The sequence below is a fragment of the Balaenoptera borealis genome, assembly GCF_965194805.1.
Source record: "Balaenoptera borealis genome assembly, chromosome: 13".
Classification (NCBI taxonomy): Eukaryota; Metazoa; Chordata; class Mammalia; order Artiodactyla; family Balaenopteridae; genus Balaenoptera; species Balaenoptera borealis.
Window position 1 is genome coordinate 106,361,580 of NC_138870.1, and position 11,513 is coordinate 106,373,092.

Genomic DNA, 11,513 nt, shown 5'->3' on the forward strand with positions numbered 1-11,513 from the left:
AGCTCCACCACATCCTTTTAATGACCCAGCTCAGTGCAGGACGCTGCGGAAGGCAGCCATGTGGCGCCGCACGCTGTCTGCGACCTGCTCGGCCGACGTGGCCCTGCCGTAGTAGTCTGTGAAGAGGCCGTCAGGGCTGAGCAGGTAGATGGCGATGGAATGGTCCACGATGTAATCCTGGTCCTCGTCCTTGGGGCCGGCGCTGTAGTACACGCGGTAGCTGCGGCTCACCTGGGCAACCTGCTCAGCAGAGCCGGTCAGGCCCAGCAGCCTGGGGTGGAAGTCCTGCACGTAGCGGGCCACGGCCGCCACGTCATCCCGCTCGGGGTCCACGGTAATGAAGATGGGCTGCACGGGGGGCAGGGCAGGCTCCGCCTCCAGCTGCCGGACCACCTGCACCAGCTTCTCCAGTTCCTCGGGGCAGATGTCCGGGCAGTGAGTGAAGCCGAAGTACATCAGCACCCACTTGCCCCGGAAATCGGCTTTGCAGCGAGCCTGGCCCCGGTGATCCAGCAGGCTGAAGTCACCCTGGCCCACGGCAGCCTGGCGCAGGGCCTCTGACCGTCGTCGCTGCTGCCGCTGCTCCTTCTCGGCCCTCATGGCCAGCCAGACCCCGCCCAGCCCAGCCCCAATCAAGGCTGTGATCAGCAACCTAGTTCGTAGCCCAGGGCCCTGGGGCTGGTCCTGCCTTCCCGTCTCTGCAGGGCCCTGCCTTGATAGGAGCCGGTACCTCACGTGCTGGGCCTCTCCTCCTGGGGTCCTAGGGAGGGCTGGAGGCTTGAGCTGAAAGAGCTTGTGCCAAGCCTTGGGTGCCTGAGCCAGCAACAGCATGGCCTAACGCTCCTGGAAAAGAGCAAGGGTGTCAGGAGCCAGAAGGTGCCTCGGCCTCCCGGGTCATACCCCATCATTCTGGAGACGCTTGCTGCCATCTGAAGGACCAGCCCTACACAGGCTCTGCTATCAGCAGCTGCTCACCTGGGATCAGAACTGCTTCACCTCTGAAACCTCAAACTCCAGCTTAGGTGTCATCAAGCGTCCACCCCTGTCCCTCCTATCCTTTAGCCTGAGAGTCTCAGTCTATCGCATCCCACCCGGACCGTGCCCCCGGTCCTGTGCCTGCAGCTCTAACCAACCCAGCCCTCGCCTGCACCTGAGCGTCTGAGCTGACCAAGAGCATTCCAAGCGCATGCCTCGCCCGGATTCCTGAGCATATTTATCTGTTTGCAATAAACTCCCATTTCTTGAAAGGAGGTAGGTGAATCTCTGGCTGCAACCTCCCCAAGACTGACTCCTCCGGCCCTTTTGCAGCCTCTCCCCTCTGAGGCCGCTTCAACCGTGGTGCTTTGGCCCCCAGCCCCGCGGAAATCCTGTGCCACCCGCACCGCAGCCTGCAGCGCCTCCCCCCCGCCGCCACCCCGAGCCCCTCGCACGTAGAACCTTCAGGCCGGCAGTCACCCTGGAAGAGAAACAAGGTTTCCACTTGCCTCGAGCCCACTCTCTTCACAGCCGGGTACCCGACAGCAGCTCTGAGCTCGTGGCCCACGCCCTGCTGTTGCTTCGGTGTCCTCTGTGCCTTTCTCAGGGCCTTCTGGAGGTTTGCTAGGCGGAGGTCTTAGGACCCCGCCCCCGCCTCACCTGTTCAGCTGCTGCTGGGAGGACCCTCTGGAAGACTCCTAAACGTCCGGCCTCCGCCCCGTCCGACGGTTCCTGGGCTGGACGACCTTGGATACGTCCCTTACCCTGTTCACACCAGCTTCCTCCTTTACAAACTGTGTTCTAAGCGGTGCACGAGATGGACCTGCAAACGGAGGCAGCCTGCGAACGTTTCCAGGGCCCCTCTACGGGAGGCCCCTTTCCTCCGGGAGCCCCGTTCAGGGCGCCCTCCCGGAACGCGCCTCGCGGGTCGGTCTTCCAGGCCCCCGGCGCGCCGGGGTCGGTGCCAGGAGTCTGGGGACGCGACCTGGGAAGCTGCGGAAGCCATCCACCTCGCCCCACGCCAGCACGCATGCGTCAACGGCGCCGCGCTCGCGCAGACTGGCATGGAGCTGGCCGGCGCTGGGCCGTGCGCGTGCGCCGAAGGTGGCGGGTCCGCCAGAGGTCACGTGTTGGAGGCGGGGCTTCCCTGCGGTCCCGCCCCCCGCGGCGGCGGCTCCTTGTTCGGGGCTGTCCCTAGTTGCCGGGCCTAATCGCCCTCTCGCTTACGGCCCCGGCGCACCAGGCACCCGCATAGCTGCGCGCCTCTCGGGCTTCGTTGCTGCGTGTCGGCCTGCGCGCGCGGTGGGGCGGGGAGTGAGGAGCCGGGCTCAGGAGGGGAGGGGGGGGTCTCTGGGCGTAGGGCTGAGCCAGAGCGGGTTCCCCTTTCCCTGTCCCCTCACCGAGCCTGGTGATGGGTGACCGGGTCCGCAGGCCCGGTGGTCCCAGGCCGTCCAAGCACAGCAGCGCTTCCTCCACTCCAAGGCGTGGCCTACGGCGGGGTTGTCCCTGGCTGTCAGAGCGGCTGCCCCATGCCAACCTGCGGAGACACGGTTCAGTGTGGACCCTCCCCGCGTCTCGCGTGCAGTCAAACTCCAGCCCCTGATGCACCCTTGGTTGCCAGTTCCCCTGGAGTGAGGGGGCGGGGGAGACGTGAAGCGGCAGTGTGCCTGACTTCAGCGGTGGGGGTCAGGAAGACCTTGCACCGGGTCTGGGCAGGAGGGCCGTGAGGGTTTCCCCAGACCCGAGGCCAGGTCAGCCTTGCTCGGATAAGGTCACTGGGTGGGAGTTGAAGAAGTGGTGGTGGGGGGGGGGGCTGCCAGCGGTGAGGCCGGTCCCGGCAGAGGCAGGGTGAGACAGGGCTCACCTTGAGGACCAAGGCTGCTGGAGTTATGAACGGGAGGTTGGGGCCACATAAGGAGATCCACGCCAACAGACATGCCATAGCCACATGGAGACCCCTACGGAGAGGCCACACAGGCTCCAGGCGCTCCGGGGCCTGTGCCTGGCTGGGGAGGACTGCGGCCTCTCTGAACTTCCTGCCTACCATCAGAGCAGACAGGCTGTCCACTGCCTTCTTACTGAGGATGAAGGCTGTGTGGGGGAGGCTAAGGTGATGGAGATCCTGCAGCTTCCTCTGAGATGCGGGGGATGCTGAGTCTCGGGTCAGTCATGAGGGGTCAGGGACCCTGAGCATGGAAGGTCAAGTCCCCTATGTGCTGGGATGACAGGTGCATCAGTCAGGCCACCTTCTTGAGTGGGTGGTCAGGCATCCTGTGATGTGGGACACTGACCCTGGGTTTGGGTCAGATCACCTGTGGTTGTGTGTGTTCATAGGTCAGGGGTCTTTAACATGCAGGAGGTGGACCCTGGAGTCTGGGGTCAGGTCACACGTGATGAGTGGCAGGCTGTCGACAGTGGCCGTCACATCTCTTGCTTCATGCAGGATTCCGTCTGCAGGAACAAGCTTCCTGCTCTGACCCACAATACAGCAGCCCACTTGCCCTGGCAGCCCTTGCATCTGGCCAACCTCCCCTGCATCAGGACTCCCAGTGACCCTCAGTGGCCTCTGATCAGTGATCGCATCACTGACCCTGACCAAGGACTCATCAGCAACCTTGACAAATGTCCAAAATAATGACCAGTGACGTGAACAATTCCGATAAGTCCTCACTAATGACCCATCAAAGATATGGATCAATGTCCTATGGCCCATTAATGATTGATCAGAGGCCCATCAGTTATTTTGACCAAGTCCATATTAATGACTCCAATCAAATTTCCGTTGATGATCTTGACCAAAGCCCAATGACCCAAGAATAACTGATCAGTATCCTCCCTAGTGATCCTTCAGAGATTCTGGCCAATGTTTCTTTCAATAACCCAGATCAATGACCAATCCGTGGCCCGCCTATACATGCTCTGGGTGACAGTGAATCCATGAATAGACTCCAGTTTACCCAAGGTGCCCCCCCACGTGCCCCAGACCACGTCTGCTGACTATTGGTACATGCTAGGCAAGGATGCTGTTCACCTGCACAGTCACCTCCCCACCCCCACATTTTTCCTCACCTTCCTTGGTTAGGACTCAGCTGGAGTTAAGTATTTACTGAGCAGTGTAGTGGGTGTCCAGCTGGAGAGGGAATGGTAAATAAATTGTCCTGGTTTGGGATGGGGGGTGTCAGTGGGGGGAGGAGGCTGGTACCTATTGCTGGGGGTACAAGTCTGGGGGATGGACGGAGAGCAGTACACAGCTCTTCCCTTGGGAACCGAAGGGGAAGGGGCAGCTGGATGATTTGGTCCTGTTATTGGGGGCTGACGGGAAGGGAGATCTAAGTTCTGTCCTGGGGGTGAGAAGCCTGGGCCCTGCCTCTGGGGGCTCTGTCTGGGTCAGGCGTGAGGTTAGGAGCTGCCTGTGGCTGCTGGCCTTTTTGAGGTCAGAGGTTCTGGTCTGGAGAGGAGGTGTCTTCTAACCTTGCAGCCACAGGCAGCCAGGGCAGGTGCCAGGACTCTGCCTCAGGGCATGTTTGTCCCCAAGCTATTGGCACCAGGCTTCTGGCCACTCCAGCTGCTGCCCAGACTTGGCCAGGGCCGCGGTCTCCTCCAGATTCATGCTTCGCCAGATGGCCAAGAGCATGGCCCCTAGGCACGGGTAAGGTGGTGTAGACAGCAAAAAGGGGGCGTTCCCACAGCAATGGGTTATCCTCAGTGTCAGTGACAGTGGTGGGGCGCTGTGGCGTCCCTGGGGGCAGGCAGTCTCTGGGCCTGACCTCTGGGTCGGGGTCAGGGGCAGCCAGCCGTCCTCACGCACGGATGTGTGCGCCCTGCGCGTCCGGTCCAGCACAGCGCGCACGAAGCGTCTGATGTACCCTTGCTTCAGGCGGATCAGCCCCGGCAGCTGCTTGGGCTCTGGCTCCCGCCCCGGGAGAGATCAGCAGGTGCGACAGGGGTAGGTGGGGCCGCCACGACTCCGGGCTGCGACACATCTGGAACCTGTCGCCGCCCTGTGTCCGTGTCACTGAGGCCAAGTGCCCTTGTCCCGACCCCGTTCTCGCTTCTCTCCCATGTCCGCCCCTCAGTCCCCTGTCTGTGTCGCCCGTGTGCATGTCTCCGTGTCTGGCTCTCACGTCTCGGTCTCACAACTTGATCCGGGGCCGTACCTGTCCTGCACAGCGGCGCTCGCCGGTCCTCTTCGGACCCCAACCGGCTTCCGTCCCGTCTCGCGGGAGGCCATAGGGTGGGAACAGTGGGACTGCGCGCCTGGCCGGAGCCGCGGAGGGGCGGGGCCTCCCGACAGGCGGGGTTTTAGGCCAATCGCCGCCTCGGAGGGGCAGGACGACCCGGCTCACTTCTGTCCTGGCCAATCACGAGGGCCTGCGGGAGCTCGAGAAGTCCGGGACTTCGCGGGCCCGCCCACCTGCCCGTTTTGCCCGCCCGCCTCGCCGCAAGCACAGAGAGGCCGACAGGCTGCTGGCTCCAGAGGTTTTAAGAAACATTCGTGGGGCCGCGCCCGCCCGGCTGGTCAGTCATCCACGTCGATCACCATCGGGGCCAGGTAGTCCGAGTGCCGGATCCCGAAGCTCCAGCCGCGAGGCTTCCGGTGCTGCGGACCCAGGAGACGTCGCTGGCCTGGCGCTGCCGGCCGGCGCAGGGCTCCCGGGTCCCAACCTCGCACCTCAGACCCTCGATCCCGACCCGGACCCCTTTACCCCGCCTCTGACCCTTGACGCAGAACTGCAGAGCACCTGGTCCACGTTGTAGGCTGCAGGCCCGGGATTCAGGCTGTTGCCTTGGGGGAGCGAAGTCCGCGCCAGCATCGAGAACTGGGGGGCCCGGGGCTTGTAGATCCCAGGGCTCACCACAGGGTAGGCGCAGGGCCCGGGGGTCTGCGGGAGGGCGGGAGGGGCGCTGTGTCCGGCTTCCAGGCCCGTCGACCGCTGACCCCTCGCCGCGCGGTGCGGGCAGCCCCTTCCCCACCTTACTGAGGTCCTCGCAGAAGCTGCCCACCGCGCTGCGGCCGTAGATGGAGTAAATCGGGGCCGAAACTTTACCGACGACGCGCGGGCCCAGGAGCGAGGGCACAGTGTAGGTCCCGGGGCCTGGGGGAGCCAGCGAGGGTGGGTCTTTGAGGACCGGCCGGTCTCCCCTCCGCAGCCAGTGCAGGGTGGGCCTTCCTGGGCTCACCTGGGGTCTGCGACTCCGCACGGAGGCCCCAGTTTCGGGGAGCGATGGTGTGCCGAGGCGCGCTGGGGTACGCCGCGTTCCCCGCTCGCTCCGGGAAGTACCTGCCTGCGGGGCGGACCGGGGTGTGGGCCGGAACTGCATTGGGGACCTGATGGGTGCCCGGGCTGGAGTCCAGGGATTAGGGGGAATTCGAGCCACGGTTTGTCAAAGCCCGGTGAGGCTTGGAGCTCTTTTGAGATCCGGAGATGGGGGAACCGAATTTGGAGTGTTAGGGTGCCCGAGGGGGACTCGGGCTCAGTGGGGGGGGTTCCCGAGTGGGCGTCCCTGGAGGCGGCTCGGCGTTGGGGAGGCCGGGGTCCCAGGGTCCTGACCCGGTCCAGGAGTGAGGAAGGGCGCTGCGTGGCGCGGGCGGCCGAAGATGGAGTAGGCGGGGGCGCCGTCGCGGCCGCGCACGGTCATGCGAGCGGGCACCAGGTGACCTGGCCCGGGGCCGCGCGAAGTCTGCTGCGTGGGGAGGCGTGCGCCGAAGGTGAAGGCGGGGGCGCGGGGCCGCGACGGGTCGTGCAGGATGTAACCTGCGGGGCGCCCCAGCATCACCAGGGTTAGGGTCAGGGTTAGGGTTAGCCCCTGCCTGCCTCCCTCCCCCGGCCCGCCGCTGGTACCGGTGCTGGCTGGCAGCTTGTACTTGGGCCCCGGGCCACTGTAGAGCGCTGCGATGGGGCCGCGGGGCCGGTGCGGCCGCCACGGGCCGACCCAGACTTCCGAGCCCATGGTACGGTGGGAGCTCTTTCTGCCGGCAACACCTGCGGACACAAGGTGGCGGCCCCGGCCCCTCCACCCTGACTCGCGGGACCGCACTCCCTATCCCCTCCAGACGGGCCGGACTCCGGGGCGGGGCCCGCGCCTGTCCCAAGTACCAGGGAAACAAACGGTAGCTTTTCCGGCTCCAGAGGGGCGCGGGGCAGGGACAGAGCTTCGAGGCCGTCTCTCGTCCCCCACCCCCATCATGAGTTCAGTGGAGGTGTATGTGCGCGCTCCAAGTTTGGACTCAACACTGCGGGAGAGGAATTCCCCGGGGTTCTGGAGAACTCGGATATTTTAGGGACATTGGGGGAGGATACCGGGGCGAGGGAGCGGCGTGGGGGACCTGGTGCCGGAGGGGGGCCCCTGAAGTTGATGCACTGACCTGCTGTGTCTCCTGGCTGGGAAGGCAGGGTGGGGTGTCTGGATTCCTGGCCCTGCCCGGCCCAGCTCCCAGACCCCATTGTGTCCAGGTCGCGCCTCCAGGCAACCAGACGGACCGTCCCACCTGGCTCCGCCCCTCCCCTCCCCCCGCCTCTCCCCTCCCCCGCCTCTCCTCCTTGGAGTCCATGGCTATGGCAGGCGTCCTGCAGGCTGTGCCACAGACCAGAACTCTGCCCTCACCCTTCCCCAGGCTTCAATACACCCATTCCAGAAATGGACAGATATGCAGACAAAAAACAAGTGCGAGACAAGAGAAATCAAGCTTGATTTAATTGTTATGTGTAGGGAGAGAACTTTGCATCTATTTAAACCCATGGAATATTTGCAGAAAATAATCATGTACTGGGCCACAAAAAAGTCCATACAATTAGCAGATGTAAACTATTATATATAGGATGGATAGACAACAAGGTCCTACTGTATAGCACAGGGAACTACATTCAATATCCTGTGATAAACCATAATGGAAAAGAATATGAAAAAAAGTGTCTCTGTGTGTATAACTGAGTCACTGCTGCACAGCAGAGATTGACACAACATTGTAACTCAACTCTACTTCAATTTAAAAAAAAAGCCCATACGAGTTGAATAAAGAGATATAATAGGACACATGATTTGATCACAATTCAAAATAATTCTTAGCAAACAGTAAAATGTTTTTTTTGAATTTTTGAATTTTATTTATTTTTTTATACAGCAGGTTCTTATTAGTCATCCATTTTATACACATCAGTGTATACATGTCAATCCCAATCTCCCGATTCATCCCACCACCACCCCACCCCACGGACGCTTTCCCCCCTTGGTGTCCATACGTTTGTTCTCTACATCTGTGTCTCTATTTCTGCCCTGCAAACCTGTTCATCTGTACCATTTTTCTAGGTTCCACATATATGCGTTAATATACGATATTTGATTTTCTCTTTCTGATTTACTTCACTCTGTATGACAGTCTCTAGATTCATCCACGTCTCTACAAATGACCCAATTTCGTTCCTTTTTATGGCTGAGTAATATTCCATTGTATATATGTACCACATCTTTATCCATTTGTCTGTCGATGAGCATTTAGGTTGCTTCCATGACCTGGCTATTGTAAATAGTGCTGCAATGAACATTGGGGTGCATGTGTCTTTTTGAATTATGGTTTTCCCAGGGTACATGCCCAGTAGTGGGATTGCTGGGTCATATGGTAATTCTACTTTTAGTTTTTTAAGGAACCTCTATACTGCTCTCCATAGTGGCTGTACCAATTTACCTTCCCACCAACAGTGCAAGAGGGTTCCCTTTTCTCCACACCCTCTCCAGCATTTGTCATTTGTAGATTTTCTCATGATGCCCATTCTAACTGGTGTGAGGTGATACCTCATTGTAGTTTTGATTTGCATTTCTCTAATAATTAGTGATGTTGAGCAGCTTTTCATGTGCTTCTTGGCCATCTGTATGTCTTCTTTGGAGAAATGTCCATTTAGGTCTTCTGTGCATTTTTGGATTGGGTTTTTTTTTTTTTTTTTTTTTTTTAATATTGAGCTGCATGAGCTGTTTATATATTTTGGAGATTAATCCTTTGTCTGTTGATTTGTTTGCAAATATTTTCTCCCATTCTGAGGGTTGTCTTATCATCTTGTTTATGGTTTCCTTTGCTGTGCAAAAGCTTTTAAGTTTCATTAGGTACCATTTGTTTATTTTTGTTTTTATTTCCATTACTCTAGGAGGTGGATCAAAAAAGATCTTGCTGTGATTTATGTCAAAGAGTGTTCTTCCTATATTTTCCTCTTAGAGTTTTATAGTGTCCAGTCTTACATTTAGGTCTCTAATCCATTTTGAGTTTATTTTTGTGTATGGTGTTAGGGAGTGTTCCAATTTCATTCTTTTACATGTAGCTGTCCAGTTTTCCCAGCACCATTTATTGAAGAGGCTGTCTTTTCTCCATTGTATGTTCTTGCCTCCTTTGTCGTAAATTAGGTGACCATGTGTGAGTGGGTTTATCGCTGGGCTTTCTATCCTGTACCACTGATCTATATTTCTGTTTTTGTGCCAGTACCATACTGTCTTGATTACTGTAGCTTTGTAGTATCGTCTGAAGTCAGGGAGTCTCATTCTTCCAGCTCCGCTTTTTTCCCTCAAGACTGCTTTGGCTGTTCGGGGTCTTTTGTGTCTCCATACAAATTTTAAGATTTTTTGTTCTAGTTTGGTAAAAAATGCCATTGGTAATGTGATAGGGATTGCATTGAATCTGTAGATTGCTTTGGATAGTGTAGTCATTTTCACAATATTGATTCTTCCAATCCAAGAACATCATATATCTCTCCATCTGTTGGTATCATCTTTGATTTCTTTCATCAGTGTCTTATAGTTTTCTGCATACAGGTCTTTTACCTCCTCACGTAGGTTTATTCCTAGGTATTTTATTCTTTTTGTTGCAATGCTAAATGGGAGTGTTTCCTTAATTTCTCTTTCAGATTTTTCATCATTAGTATATAGGAATGCAAGAGGTTTCTGTGCATTAATTTTGTATCCTGCAATTTTACCAAATTCATTGATTAGCTCTAGTAGTTTTCTGGTGGCATCTGTAGGATTCTCTATGTATAGTATCATGTCATCTGCAAACAGTGACAGTTTTGTTTCTTCTTTTCCAATTTGTATTCCTTTTATTTCTTTTTCTTCTCTGATTGCCGTGGCTAGGACTTCCAAGACTATGTTGAATAATAGTGCTGAGAGTGGACATCCTTGTCTCATTCCTGATCTTAGAGGAAATGCTTTCAGTTTTTCACCATTGAGAATGATGTTTGCTGTGGGTTTGTCGTATGTGGCCTTTATTATGTTGAGGTAGGTTCCCTCTATGCCTACTTTCTGGAGAGTATTTATCATAAATGGGTGTCGAATTTTGTCAAAAGTTTTTTCTGCATCAATTGAGATGATCATATGGTTTTTATTCTTCAATTTGTTAATATGGTGTATCACATTGATTGATTTGCGTATATTGAAGAATCCTTGCATCCCTGGGATAAATCCCACTTGATCATGGTGTATGATCCTTCTAATGTGTTGTTGGATTCTGTTTGCTAGTATTTTGTTGAGGAGTTTTGCATCTATATTCATCAGTGATATTGGTCTGTAATTTTCGTTTTTTGTAGTATCTTTGTCTGGTTTTGGTATCAGGGTGATGCTGGCCTCATAGAATTGGTTTTGGAGTGTTCCTTCCTCTGCAATTTTTTGGAAGAGTTTGAGAAGGATGGGTGTTAGCTCTTCTATAAATGTTTGATAGAATTCACCTGTGAAGCCATCTGGTCCTGGACTTTCGTTTGTTGGAAGATTTTTTTTTTTTTTTTTTATTTTTTTATTTTTTTATTTTTTATTTTTTCACACACACACACTGTATTTTATTTTTACAAGAGATAAATAGACTGACACCAAGCATTGTACATGGATGACCACAACAAAAGCAACAATGATTGCAATTACCAAACATGAAACACACTCATACTATGTCATAATATTGACATTCAGTCCAGTAATTCTTCACTGTAACAGCTCCTTTACTTTGCAGTGAAAATTGATTTGTATATTCTTTGCCTCTGAGTCCTTGTGAGATTTTTTTTTTTTTTAAATTCAGACAGAAAGTCACACAAATTATACTCATCCTCATCAGTTCACTCAGTCCCATGTAATTAATTTTTTTTTTCATCTTGATCTTTTGTTAGCACTTTTATGAGTTCATCAGTTTTTCATTAGAGTTCTGAAAATGCTTATTCATTCAGTTCAGCAGTACAGTCAGTTACCAGAAACCTGTACTTGTCAGAGTCTTTTCCATGAATTTCTTGAAGATGAAACCCTTTTATAGGAACATATTTGCAAAATCATCAGAGTACACCCAGAACTGTCTGTAAATGACAAAAGACTTAAAAATGACCACGGTTAAAGATTTGATGAAAGTTCATAATAATGCAGTTGACAAGAAAATTAGTTATTTCTGAGATATACATTTTAAAGTAATAACTAGGATTATTACTTATAACATTATACCAGAACATATAAGATTTTTAGAAATTTCATGCAATGTCTGAAACATTTATATTAACATATTTCCATACATATTTCCATACAAATAC

General features: G+C 54.5%; 3 protein-coding genes across 10 annotated transcripts; all 3 read right to left on the reverse strand.

Moving 5' to 3' along the window:
• Window positions 1-3: 3 nt before the first annotated feature.
• Window positions 4-2,361, reverse strand: SCO2 (synthesis of cytochrome C oxidase 2). Of its 2 annotated transcripts, none has more exons than XM_082351505.1 (2): window positions 1,485-2,361; window positions 4-843 (listed from the first exon to the last, which is right to left on the reverse strand). In XM_082351505.1, the coding sequence occupies exon 2, from the start codon at window positions 829-831 to the stop codon at window positions 31-33; it is 801 nt and encodes a 266-aa protein (XP_082207631.1). In that variant the 5' UTR covers window positions 832-843; window positions 1,485-2,361; the 3' UTR covers window positions 4-30. The 2 variants fall into 2 exon arrangements, with proteins under 2 accessions (XP_082207631.1, XP_082207632.1); XM_082351506.1 differs by having other exon boundaries at window positions 1,636-2,266.
• Window positions 835-5,038, reverse strand: TYMP (thymidine phosphorylase; the record flags this gene model as incomplete). The annotated part of the gene is given in 14 exon segments (XM_082349156.1): window positions 835-843; window positions 1,740-1,798; window positions 2,376-2,450; window positions 2,453-2,512; window positions 2,626-2,683; window positions 2,840-3,066; window positions 3,364-3,518; window positions 3,890-3,945; window positions 3,947-3,985; window positions 4,447-4,488; window positions 4,490-4,510; window positions 4,514-4,614; window positions 4,780-4,881; window positions 5,017-5,038. Coding segments are annotated over 14 exon segments (1,026 nt in total).
• CIMAP1B (ciliary microtubule associated protein 1B) lies at window positions 3,714-11,511 on the reverse strand. Of its 7 annotated transcripts, none has more exons than XM_082351500.1 (6): window positions 6,819-11,506; window positions 6,528-6,731; window positions 6,157-6,261; window positions 5,955-6,071; window positions 5,682-5,858; window positions 5,441-5,575 (listed from the first exon to the last, which is right to left on the reverse strand). In XM_082351500.1, the coding sequence occupies exons 1-6, from the start codon at window positions 6,925-6,927 to the stop codon at window positions 5,499-5,501; spliced, it is 789 nt and encodes a 262-aa protein (XP_082207626.1). In that variant the 5' UTR covers window positions 6,928-11,506; the 3' UTR covers window positions 5,441-5,498. The 7 variants fall into 7 exon arrangements, with proteins under 7 accessions (XP_082207624.1, XP_082207626.1, XP_082207625.1 ...); XM_082351499.1 differs by having other exon boundaries at window positions 5,950-6,071; window positions 6,819-11,505; XM_082351502.1 differs by having other exon boundaries at window positions 5,694-5,858; window positions 6,819-11,504.
• Window positions 11,512-11,513: the final 2 nt, after the last annotated feature.

Coding starts and splice junctions, on each gene's coding strand:
- SCO2 (XM_082351505.1), bottom strand. CDS start 831: ATGCTGTTGCTGGCTCAGGCACCCAAGGCTTGGCACAAGCTCTTTCAG.
- CIMAP1B (XM_082351498.1), bottom strand. CDS start 6,927: ATGGGCTCGGAAGTCTGGGTCGGCCCGTGGCGGCCGCACCGGCCCCGC. Junction 6,262..6,527: donor CTTCCTCACTCCTGGACCGG/GTCAGGACCCTG, acceptor TCCGCCCCGCAG/GCAGGTACTTCCCGGAGCGA. Junction 6,072..6,156: donor TGCGGAGTCGCAGACCCCAG/GTGAGCCCAGGA, acceptor TGGCTCCCCCAG/GCCCCGGGACCTACACTGTG.